General features: G+C 40.2%; 1 protein-coding gene across 1 annotated transcript in view; it reads right to left on the bottom strand.

Moving 5' to 3' along the window:
• LOC139213940 (receptor-type tyrosine-protein phosphatase N2-like) overlaps positions 1-13,572 on the bottom strand; it is a 199,721-nt gene that overhangs the window by 165,507 nt on the left and 20,642 nt on the right. Inside the window, exon 3 of the mRNA XM_070844651.1 lies at positions 151-264. Coding sequence (XP_070700752.1) covers positions 151-264 — 114 coding nt within the window. The remainder of the gene's footprint in view (positions 1-150; positions 265-13,572) is intronic.

Genomic DNA, 13,572 nt, shown 5'->3' with positions numbered 1-13,572 from the left:
TTCCCACTGACCACAGCGTTGATGTTCTGAACCTTTTGGGCTCCGGGGAACGTCAGACTACAACACAACTACATGTCAGCGTGTGTGTGTGTGTGTGTGTGTGTGTGTGTGTGTGTGTGTGTGTGTGTGTGTGTGTGAGAGTGTGTGTACCTCTGTTAGACAGCTTCTCCAGCAGCATCCTGAAGCGTTGCACTACAGATGGGGAGACGTCGTAGGTGTAAACCTCCTTCACTGGAACAGAGTGACACCTCCCAAACATGCCATCTGTCAACACACAGACAGACACTTCATATAGAGAGGCCACAGAGTGCACGTGGTCGGATCTAGCTCACTGAACACATGATTTGAATTTTACACTTCGGTCAATGAAAGGAAGTTTCTTCAAAAGGCTGGATCACCAATGCTGAAGCTGGCGAGTCAGGTGACGTAGAATAAAAAAAAATGACAACATCTGCATAGGGAGGAATACAGGACTTTCACCCCATAGATCACTGTTTGTGTTGTGTGTGAAACGCATTCTCAACACAGCTATTTCAACTGACCCATATGAAGCGACAGAGGATATAAGTTATGTTACACATGTGACACAATTGACATCTCAAGTCGCTTTCATCTGACGTGATTATTTTGACCCAAACCTCACTCTTTTCCTAACTTGGAGCCTAAACCTGCTTGTGGTTGATCCCCATCTGTCCTACAGAAGGCTCATGGCCAACAACGTCTTAAAAGACCCATCAAACTTTTCCCTCTAGATTCTTTTTTCATTTTATTCCATAGATCTCATGCCACAGACTGTGACTCATCACTCAGCTGTACTTCCTTCTGAATGGCAGCACAGTGCGCAGCGTTGATGTGAGCTGTAGGAAAGGCCAGCGGGAAGCAAACTCAAATGAAGCCGCCGGTGGAGAAAGATGAGTCAAAAGAACAGATATAAACGATACTAGTTTCGAGCAATGCTCTCCACAGCCTGTTGAACTCACAGTAACTTCTCTGGCAGTGATACACTTTTAACACGCTCAGCCTGCATACACACTTATCTTCTGTGCACGACAATCTGCATTTGACTTGCATACAGTATATAACTGTTCTTTTATTCATTTTAGTCAATTGCAGCTGAACAGTAACAGTATTTAGAGTAGAGTAAACGATTAGTCGGTTAACTGATTAATCGGTCGACAGAAGATTAATCTGCAACTATTCGTTTAATGTGTTTCTCAAATAAAATGCCAAAAAGTGCTTGTTAAAAAGTGAGGATTTGCTGCTTTTCTTTGTTTTATATCAGCTGAACTTCTTTTGGTTTTGAACTGTTGATCAAAAGAAAAAAAGACATCTGGAGACGTCACCTTGAGCTCTGGGAAACTGATCTTATGGAAGAATAATTGATTGAATCCAAAGAAATAATGATAATATGAATTATTCTTAGTTTTCTTTTACTTGATATTTTATGGTTAATGGTTTCCATGTAAACTTCTTTCCTCCTTTCTGTAAAGCACTTTGCAACTATTTTGATCACTTCAGTATAAATAAAGTTTACTTGCTAACTTCCTTGACATTTAGTTTACAAAAGCAGATTTTCAAGTGACACAGCAGAGCCCGAGGCAGATGCCACGAGGGTTTGCAAAAGTCACCACATCAAGGACCGTTCTTATACATCTGATCAAAATATAAACTGTTTAGCACTTAATCTAGATTCACAGATGTATGTTGGCGTGCTTTCTTAGCTTCTCACTTGAAATTTGTATCCTATCACATACTAATTCAGTAAAACCTGCATTAGCAGGTAAAATATATGCTTGCGTGACCGAATATCCTGCAGCCCTTTTCATAACTTCTTATTCTGAAGGGAACTTCCATCTGAAAATAGAATTCACATCACATCCGTCGGCAGTCTCAGGCAGCTCGATCAATACCCGGAGTTTCTTTAGAAGTAGTGGCAGCAGTTATTGATCTACAGTAGCAGTGGAGAGAATGAAACTCTGAGCGCTCCGATTGATGTACAAGGCTGAGGAATTACAACCAGATTCACGCCGCAGCAAATACAGACTAACAACACATTTCTCTTTTGTTTAGTCATTCAGTCATGATTATCCTCCCTAGTAGACGAGACAACAACTGTGTCGTGATAATCCAGCTCTCTCTTTACATGCCACTGTGTCAATAATTGGAGTTCCATGTTCTATTACCTCTTTTTTTATTTGGATAAAAAAAAATTATATTAACCAGAGTCAGGAAAGAATATTTTTTGGACACTTATGCCTACTATTCATTCTACTATTCATACTATTTTGCTATTCAGACTAGTGGAAGCACTGCCCGTCTTCAGTCTGCCACTTCACTCAAAGAGGTGTTTTTTACCTCAGTAATGATTCAAAAATTATTGTTTCGGAGTCAAATTTTAATTATGACAGTAACAAAGGTGGGTAAAGCACGACAGAGTCCACATAAGGAGGTGGACGGTGGGCGGGATAGGTCGAACACAGGACTGTCACCATGGAGACTGCTGTCGGTGTCCCGTGTGAAACTAAAAGTCAACTTTAACTTCATTTAACTGACTTAACTGACGTCTTGTGCATAATGTGGCTTGTGTGTTACTTCATTTTCATGTTTTCCATATCTAAGGTCATTATTTGAACCCAAACCTTACTCTCTTCTTAAACCCTAAATCTGAGTGAGCAGTTTTAGTGCCTAAACATAACCAAACTGCGTCTGTTTCAGAGCGTTAACTTGGCTATGTAACATAACCCCTGTTATTAGCCAGCATATATCAACCCATGGAGTTGTTTCGGTATGAGGAGGTGTTGAAATAACGGTATGGTAAAGAATGCTAAATTTGCTAGGAATAAAAAACATTAAACAACGTTAAAGTTTGGAGTTTGTGCAGTTCTACTTTTCTATGCAGTCGCCTCTCGCTGCATATCCGTATGAATGCTTGTGTGCATGTATGCAAGTTGCATAACTTGTAAATGGTAATTCAGGCCTTTTGTCTATAAATAGCCTCTGCGTCACTCTGGCTGTCTCAATCAAAGCGCAAGCTCCATTTAACAGGCAGCTAAGCATGACCAGCGGCTGGTCTGCACTGCTGTAATCACTCTCAAATGTTTCACCGGCTGAATACTCGGCTGTTTACAAATGAGACGGAAGAGTGAGAAGTGCTGTGGGTGTACGGGGAAGAGTGAGATAAGTGAGGAGCGAGAGGGAGGGGAAGAGGTGAGTCAGCTGGATTTTCTCAAATTGTAACAGCAAATTAGATCAGGAAACTTCCTCATTACAAAAGTTTTATGCTTGCTTGAAGTTATTTTGTGTTGCTGAATAAATTAGATGTGACACGGAGATAAATGGTTCTGTTAAATGATGCAGCCTAACGTCATATGGATGAAATACCTCATCGTACAAAAGTTAGCAACTGGCTACTATATTGTCTCTTTTTTTTTTATAAAAATCTTTTCAGATGAAAATGTGATAATCGAAACAAAGACACAGAGAGACAAAGAAACTAATGTATTCATCCCTTGTCCTCTCAGCCTCACAGAGCTTAGTCCAGAACGAGAAAGATCAGCCTCTTCCTTCGCTTCACATCTCTGTATCTTCCAGCAACTACATCTGAATTATCTCTCATAATTAAACCCATGTAGAGCCACAGTGGCGTGGCCGAGGTTAAAACTCAGTTACTTTGACACTGGGCGACAGAGTGGCCTAAATGTTATAAATGTGGCTGCTCCTCAGCAGGACTTCTTTAGATTTAAGCCTCGTGTTGCCACCCACTGAAATGCCCTTGAGCAAAAAAAAAACTTTCCCAGCTCCAGGTACAATTTGTTCCAAGACCAAGTGCAAAAAAAAAAAAAAAAACAAGATCCTGAGTAAACCACCACACCACCGGCCTTTTTCTCCTCCTTCAGCTCTCTTCCCATAAAACACCATTTCTGTGTCTCCCAGAAGGAACATCTTGAATTATCGCTCATAATTACACTCATGCATATCTAAGCCTCTGCAATTTATCCCAGTTCACTACCAGAGGGCCGTAATTCAGAGCCAGACATGTCTTCTTGTGATTTATGGTCCAGATTAGAGCAGAATGAGGATTCACAGGGCCATTCTCAGAAGCACAGGGCGTATTAAGATGGAGGAGATGGGCCGGCAATGCTGACCAGATGGTTCTCTCGGTTGCCATAACTTCAATACAGTCGTCATTTAATGTTAAAAAGAAAATAAACTTTTATGAATCTATTGTTTCACAAGAGACTTCATTTGTTTGTTAATTCAATTCATGTTAAAGAGCATCCATTATTCCTTAAAAAACGGCAAATCCGGCAGAACTCAGGCTAAAAAACGATGGATTTGTTCATTTAAATGTTTAAATGTGGCTGCTGCACCTGTTGCATCATGATCCTTATGGAAGACTGACAACATTGATTTATATTATAAATTCATTTGTCAGTATTCACATAACAAAGGCCACTATTTATACCATGAAGCAAAGAAGCACACCGTTTTAAAACCACAATAAGCCGACACCTAAAGCAAAACATATCTTACAGGTCGTTCAAGCACAAAATTATGTACAAAACTTTTTAATACCTACTAGTCATTAGACACCAAAGTATGCACAGATAGGACCCACGTTGTCATCACTTACTGGGCGAGCTGATGAAAGGTGCAGGCACACAAAACCACTTTAAGTTGAATTCCTTTGCGACACAGTGTTGTCGAGTTGCTGTCTGGAGCACATTGTTGGGACTCGCTGACTGAAAGCAGCAGACTCAGTCCTGACTAATGAACTGGATTAAGACATTTAATGGATCTGTTGCCTCTGGGGGCCTGCACAAGTCCATCCCTCACAGACCGCACTCCACAAGATCAATGACATCTGGCATCGCTCGGCAGGGCCCGGGTCGCGCAAGAAAGTAAAGGGTTTCCTTCACACCTGTCAAGAATTCGCTCTGGATCTCATGGTTTTAATCATGCTTGCGATGCTTATGATGATTAGCTGTACAGGCTGCTGCGTCTGCATAAACAGAAGTGCTCGCTGTGTGCGCGCTCCGTGAGTTTGCTGGAAGCGAGTTCGTGCCATTAGCAGAGCAGGAAAGATTAGTGATGTGTTACCAATCCTCCTAAATTTGATTGTATAGAAGTGGTTTGAGTGGTTGAAAAACCTGAAACCACAGTTACATTTAAATATGCAGATGTACCTTGTGTGAAAAACGCTTTAACTTAAAGACACTGATCTGAATTACAGTTAAGTCAAATAAACACTAGGACTGAAGTGATTATTCATCAGCACTAGTATCAAAAGCCACCTCAATCATAAACTGTTCCAAAAGTTAAAAAAAGTAACATTTTGTGTTTAACCTCTAGTTTCTGCCTGTTTAATTACTACCATCAAAGTTTAATACTTGTTTGGCAGATTTCATATGAATGCCATCGCTTTTTTTTCCCAGCACAAACTCAGCTTTCAGTAGGAACAAATACCACAAGCGCCTCTAGAAAATTATACATCTTTAGTGATAATCAGTAGAAATATTACTGACTGAAAGAAGCACATACAATTCACAGCCAGTAGTAACAACACTGTTATCTAACCAAGCAACCGTGTCACTGTCCAAAAAATCAATATCAAGATTTTCAGACAAATGTGATGTAAGATGATTGCTTTGTATTATAACATTCATTGCTTAATACTTGTCGAAGCCCATAAGTTCCCACTAAAACAGATTACATATACACAGTTTTAGTATTTTGTATTTATTTCCTTAGATATCTGGCCACTCTAGTTTTTAGCAGATGGGTCTATTTTCAGGTGCGGATTAATACACATTTGATGCTCTGAGGAGTATTCGGGGCAGCAGGATAGTGTCGGACTGATCCGAAATGGGTGTGTGTTCATGGTGCTGAAGGAATATGACACCCAGTGCAATACTGTGGCTCGCTGATGTGTTTTTAATCATTTTTGGACAACAATGGAGCTCTCTGGCACAGGGGAGAAAATATAAAAGGCTCTCGGTAAACACACAACATGAGCTAGCAGAATACAGAATGGCTTTGGTTTTTTTCATGAAATTTGCTGTGAACAAGACTGTTAGACCCGATCCTTGTTTTGACAGCCCAAGAATTTAGCCGGTCTCAGAAGCAGTTTATTCAGGTCACAGGCTCGTGACGGAGCTCTCGGAGGAGCAGCTCAGTCAGAGGAGCCCCGAACTGAGTTAAATGTCTGTTTTTAAGGTGTTCTTGGACAGAGTCGTGGCCATTGGGGTTCGTGCGTCACAAGTAGCACGACCCCGAAGTGATGCTTATAATATTCTAACAGTTGTGGATGTTGTTTGCGTAGGCGTGTATCTATAGTCATAACTTTAGAATAGGTTTTGCACAACACAAGCACTTTTGGTTCCGGCTCATCGGTTAGAGTGAGTGTTGTATCTTGTTTTTGTTCTGGACGTTCTCAAAACAAGACGAGAGAGACGCTGCTCTTGTGCAGGTCAAAAACATTTTATGGTGATATTAAAGTTCTAATTTAACATTAGAAGAACATTTTGTTGTAATATTAAGGTTTCTAATTAACAAGACAAACCTAGAATATCTTTACCTTAACCCTTAGAGTACATAAAGAGCCACGGTTGTTAACGTATTAAATGCGAGCGTTGAACCCACACTTACTGCTTCCCTCTCTCATCTGTTCAGCTACGATGGAGAACAACACAGTTTATGTTCAGCTGCAAACTGTAAACGTGAAATGCATCACTTCCTCTCCGCTGGAATCATTTTGCCAGTAAAACCCACAGAAACTAAACACTGAGTGCAGCTTAGAGCCTGAACCTGCTGCACAGGAAAACACAATATAAATGAGAAATCCAGACACGAACATGTTTGATTGTCATTGTCCTTGAGAGTTTAGAACAGCTATTTTTAAAAGCAAAAATATTGAACCACAGTGGAGGATAATTATTCAAGTTACAGTGTCAGAGATTAATCATTAAAACCAACCACGTCCAGTATAGACTTGGAGAGGACATTGCCATGGGGTGTTGTGACATGCATGTGCAGGAGACAACGTGCAACAGGGCGCAGATGGGTAACGGGCCGGTTCAGCCCCGCTCCTGCCGCGCCTGTTGCCATGGCGATTTCCAACGAGTGCTTTTTGTCCCTCGCGGCTCGTCAAGAGGAAGCGGCGCGGGGGGGGGGGCTGAAACAGAGCACCCTCCTTTGTCACTCTCTCTTTTTTTACATGTGTGTTTTGTCAGGGAGTGGCACGTCAATGCCCCAATCTTGGTTTGGAGAGAGCAATCAGGCCGCTGCACGTGTCAGTGAAGTATTATAATATATGCGTATTTTAAAAATGCAACACACTCAGCATTTACTCAGTCAGTTCTAAAGGTTCAGTATGATGTGGGGGTTTGCAGCTGATGGGTTTTACTAGTCATAGTTGTCTCAGTAATGCTTTATGCTCGCTTTGCACACAATGATCATAATTATGGGTTTTCACAAGTGTCGCTTGGTCATTGTCATCTGCTTCAAGATTTCAAGCAGGCAGAGCTGCACCGACTCACTCTGTGCCTTACATTTAGACCCTGTGATTGTGCACTCTAGATCTAAAAGAAGCCAATTTAATAGTGGAGCAAATAAAAAGGTAGAGAGAGGTTTCTTTTGCAACACTAGTGAATTTAAAATGCGGCAAACAGTAACTCTATAAGCTAATGTTTTTTTGTTTTTTTTTTATTGACAGCATATTAATGTCATCTGGCTCCATTATTGCACATAAACATTTGAGGTTCTGTGAAGGAGATTGCAGTTCCCGCAGACACCACTAGATATTATCAAAGAGTCATATTTGACTGATGGCACCATTAATTCACTTTCCATTTCTAGAAAGAATGTACAGTAAAGAAAATTGGTTTTCTTCCGCATGTGACATCTAAACAGTGTCAACTCTCACTCCATATGACAAGATCACAACAGCGCTCTGACGCCACCCAACGTTTGGCCTGTGGGTCACAAATTATAAAGGCTGGTAGTCCTAGAACAAGTTTTGTGCATGCAAACATGAAGATATGCAACAATAGATTAGACTCATCTCTTCTGCCATTGTGATCAATTCAAATAAGAATGAAAGAGCACACAAATGAAACCAAATGAAATGACAGAATACAGTGTTTGTCCGTGCCCGTTAGAACGACACAGAGAAATGTTTTCTGATCCGACGCCACAATCAGAAGGACGTCATTTATCTGTCAAAACTGTTACTAATCACCGTTAATGAATAAATCTCTTTCATGATGTCACAACACTGTGGTTAAGGCTTGGTTAAGGTAAAGGAAAAGGTCACAGTTTGGGTTAAAATGACCAAGCTTTGTCGTCATGGTTAGAGTCACAATCGCGGTCGTGATGAGTTTACAGTCGATGTGAAACAAAAGATTAACAGCTGTTATTCGTGTTAAAAAGTGAATGTTTTGGTTACCTGAGTTTTGCTAACAGGGGTGTGTCAAACATACGGCCCGCGGGCCAAAACCGGCCCGCCAGAGGGTCCAATCCGGCCAGCAGGATGACTTTGTAAAGTGTAAAAATTGCAGAGAAGACAAATTTCAGGTCGGTCATAATGTTTTGTAAAAGGAGAGTTCATTATGTGAAAATGTGAACATTTTCAGAATGTACTTTTTTGCACTAAAACAAAGGGAAACATTGTCGTTATTTATCGGTGCTGTGATTTTATTGGTCCGGCCCACTTGAGATCAAATCGGGCTGCATGTGGCCCATGAACTAAAATGAGTTTGACAGCCCTGCTCTATAATATGACCACCGGCGGCTTTGGCACATAAACATGTTTTAAGGCACTCCACGCCTTCAGAGCAGTCTGACCATCCAACAGCGTAATAAACCCAAACATTATGTTCAAATTCAGTGCGAGAGACCGACAACAATGTGTTTCAATTTAGGCATTCAGATTCACTCATTCACAATTTTGCAGAATTCATGTTCAACACAACATGTTGAGTCTTCTCTAATCCTTTCTGTTCAAGGGTCCCTCCGGGCTTTTGACTGGAAGTAAAAATCAGTGGGTCATAATGTTTTATGCACTCTGTATATGGCAAAGGAATAATAACACTTATCTACAGCCCAATTCAATTCAGCTCCCCCTCTTGCTGAGTTCACTAATGCTAATTAAAGCGTAACTGGAGGCAGTATTCTCTGCTGGAAATGAGTGTTTCCATGCTGAGCAAGCTTCTTCTAGATGAGCTCCATTACAGCTCTGACAGTAAAGCCAAAGCCACCAACTAAACTACTCGCTGCATGAACAGAAAGGAATCCAATGTAAAAGGAGTTCTTTCATTTTCACTGAAATATATAAATGTATGAAAAAATGTTTAGTTCATTGTTGTAGAGATTTAAAAAAAAATATGTCTGCATCAGTACCTAAGTTTGCTGCACTTTTCACAGGATTTGGTAAAAGTTTAATGCTCTGAATCATTGAGGGTCTGACCAAACGCATCTAGTGAGATATCGGTATCGCGATATGAGTCACAATTTCATTTTTAGATTTCAATTTCACTGAATAAAATCTAAAAAATGATGAGGATGTGATTCTTGTTGGGGTCTGTGCCGAACAAATATGTTCGTTTTATAGACCTGTGTCTGTGTAGCACCACAGCGCTTCATTTGGTATGCTGTGACTGACGCATCCTAACTTTAGCAAAGAACCGCAGTGCGATTTCGATAGAATTTCGATTAATTGTTCAGCCCTACGTTCCAAAGATGAGGGGGAAAAAAAAAAAACTAAATTGTGTAGCCTACAGCAGAAAAGAACTGTCTGCTTTTTCATCCTGTTCATCCATCCATTGTCTATACTGCTCATCCTTCGGGGTGGTGGGGGGCTAGAGCCAATTCCAGCTGACTTTGGGCGAGGGGCGGGGTACATTCTGGACTGGTCGACACTCAGAGACAGACAACCATTCATCCTGTTAATCATCCAGCCCAATATTAAGTCAATATACACAACACATATAGGTTTAGTTTTTGTGAAGATATAAAAACACTAAAATGCTGCAGTCACTGTGACAGCTTCTATCTAAATCTAATGGCAGTGAATTTTAGGTTCTAAAATTAAGCATCATATATTGGCTTAATATCATGAAGCTCGTCATCAAACTAAACAACAGACACAGAAAGAGGGAGAAGTTCAGTGTTTCAGAGTTCAGTGCATAAAACCTCCAGCGAGCCGTGAGCCAGTGAGCACGATTAGAACTAATTCACTGTTGATGCAAACAAAAGCAGGAAGGAAGATTGATTGAGCTTTCTCCACATCGCTGATCGTCACCCCATCAGAAAATATTAGCAGAGCTCGGAGAACCTCTGAGCCTCCCCGACGCAGCGCTGCTGAGCAAACTCACAGGGCAAATAATCTGCCGCAAGGCTGAACTATTGTCAGAAAACACAGCCGCCGCACAGATGATGAGTTTGTGCCAAATGTGTTTCATTTGAATTAGAGGAACAGGAAGTGAGGAGTTTCAATCACCTGCTGTTAATGTTTCGTTCTTTGTCAATGTTTATCAAGTCATATTTAATCTATTAAAGTTTGTCATAGTTCTTAGTTGAAAATGACTAATTCTAACTGTTTTTATGGTTTCTTATAATGTATTTTCTGAATCTGCTTTAAGATCAGTGACATTATTTGGTGAAATGACTGATAACATGAGAATTTGCATTATGAACGCAACATTTCTACAAAAGAATTGACCCATATTTTTCACCGGCTTCGACGGGAATAAAAGAAAAAATCCATCCAGTAACTATGAGGTGACAAGTCTGATCACCGTATTAATCCCCACATGATGTAATATAGTTATGACCTACATTGCCTTGAATTAAAGTCATAAAACAAACAAGTTGTTGTACGCAGGGTTAAGATATCTTATCGCACAGTAGCACCACACCTTAAGTTAAATCTGGGTTAAACAAATACAGCAGAACCTTTATTTGTAATCATGTAACTCTTGGCGCTGCTCTCTGGACAGAAGCAACACCCTCGTCCTAAAAAGTCTGCGGGTAAACAACGAGCAGCGACCGTCCTATCAACACCGTCCATCTGCGTGTGAACTCACACCGCAAGAAACTTTGGTTTAATCTGCACGTTCTGCATCATTATAATATAACATAGAGGACAAGCAAAATAATATTATGTTTGCTTTGATGCAATAACCATCTTCGGCAATCACATGGTATCTACACGGGGAATTTCAAGCAATACTGAAAAGAATGTAAACCCAAACCTGTCTGGGGGAACATCATCATCATTATTTAGATATTAAGATATAATAAATAATTATGCTGTAGTGGGGAAAAACAGTGCTAACCATCGCGCCCCCGTGCTGCCCCCCCTATTAATGCTCCTCAAATGATTTATGATAGTAAAATGAATATGTTTGGCTTCTGGACTGTTGGTCAGACAAAGCAAGACAATTGAAGATGTCAACTTAGGTTGCGGGTAATTACACTGGGCATTTTGTACTATTTTCTGATTACTCTTATCGATAAAACAATTCATCGATTTATCAAGAAAATGACCAGCAGATTGCACTATAATAAAATAAACTGATGGTTCATCGCAGCCCTGGTTTAAACATGTAAAAACATGGGCGCCTTTAAGTATAACTGACAGGCAGCCATCCTTATCTCTATGGCCAGACTGAGCTGCACGCTGGGGCTAAAAATTAGAGTCAGCAGAGGATCCTACACTGCAAAAAATGTCTGAAGAGATAAAAAATAGAAAGAAATCTGAATACAGCTTCATCAGTACAATATACTGTACACATACTATATACTGTATATATATATATATAGATGTATACTGTCATCAGTACAGTAAACTGTTGCTATCACAATACTGGAAACAGGTGAAACTGCAGTGAAAACAAGTCAGGCCCTCTCCTGTCAGTTGGATAATATGGACTAAAAGATAAAAATGATTCCTATTATACTGTATATTTTTGAATTTCCCTTTTCTTTTTAAGTTTTATTCTGTTGTAATTATTCATAGCTGCGTAGTAAAATAAGAATCTTTTTTCATTTTATCCTTTTTTCCTTTTCTATTAGGACTTTACATTTTTTAATTATGACCCAAAACAATCCTCAATAACATAATGCACACCATTTTAAAACCTCACCACCACTTGAATGTATTACTATAAGAAGCACTGTAGAGTAATGCAGAGTAATGAAGCTGACCCTTTTGATGCGCCGGCTCTAAATGTGGCACCGCTCCATCTGCTGAGATGACAGTCACGGTGAAAATGTCAAGTCACTGATAGAGCAGCATCCCTCTACGCAGCTGGCCTGCCCTTTTTTCATTTTGTACCCACACATGTCGGGGTGACACACCTGAAAATAGCAAAAAGCCCACAGGGGTGGGTCGGCACCCACTGAATCCTGGACTACTGCGTCAATCCTGGAGCGTCACTTTGTGTCGTTTTGTGCTGGAGGTAAGTTTGTCTGAGGGGAAGGATCAGTATGCTAGCTCATCTATTTAAGGAGGTTGGTAAAAACCTATTTAGGTCACGGGAGACGTAACATCACTGTCTTCATCTACCTGCTGAAGCGACGGCTTTTGTCATGCAGGCTTTATTCTGACAGGCGTCACTGTTACGAAAAGAGCTTCAGTGCACCAGGGAAAAGCAATATTTTAAGTCTAAAGGGTGGAGAGAGGTATGGGTGGTTATGGGTTATGAAATTGGTGGGAACAGGGTCGGCAGAATGGATGCACGCCGTGCAGTGAGGTGACGTACAACACAGATGTTGACGTATGGCCGTGCGTTTATTTAGAGGTGATACTAAAAGGATTAAAAGTGTGAGCACAACCAAAGGAAGAAGAGAGACACACTCACCTCCTTTTCTCACAGTTAATGTCCTTAACTTCATCTCTCAAAATTTTAAATGTTGAATAGAATGACAAGACAGTTCCTATTTGGCATGAGTGAAAATGTAAAATATTAGAAGAGAGACTGCTGGTCTGCTTATTATTCTGGTTTTGTTCAATTATTTATGCCTTTTTTTAAATTGGCTCATGGATGCTGATGAGGATTTATTCTTAGATATTGAATTTTGACAACGAATGACAAATAATTTTTCAATATTTTCTGGTATCAAAGCAATTCTGCCATAAAAGTATGGAAGTTCAGCACCCAGTCCGACTCTATGTCCTCTGTCCTGTAAGGGATACTTTACAGAGAGCTCAGCGTTATTGCAAAACAAACCTGAAGAGGTTTGATTTGCAATAATGAACGCTGGCCGCTGTACATTATCGCGCTTGTGGCATGACTTCGTACTAAAGAAATCAACAATTTGACGTGAAATTAAAAAAATATATTTTGCTGATTCAAAAATAAATGTATAACTTCCACTAGCAGAACTGCGTCCATACAAACAGTCTGTTATACAGAAAAAACGGGCCGTGTACTGTTGGGATCGACGATTCAGAATCCAATATTCAACCCCCCCTTTAATAATCAGTGTTAAATTACTTGCATGAAAGACTTAATTATTCAAAATCTCCAGGCAATAATATCGTCACTCAGTGTATTGTTCACTGTAAAA

Source organism: Pempheris klunzingeri, chromosome 15 (genome assembly GCF_042242105.1).
Source record: "Pempheris klunzingeri isolate RE-2024b chromosome 15, fPemKlu1.hap1, whole genome shotgun sequence".
Lineage (NCBI taxonomy): Eukaryota > Metazoa > Chordata > Actinopteri > Acropomatiformes > Pempheridae > Pempheris > Pempheris klunzingeri.
This window is presented reverse-complemented; position numbering and strand designations above follow the sequence as displayed.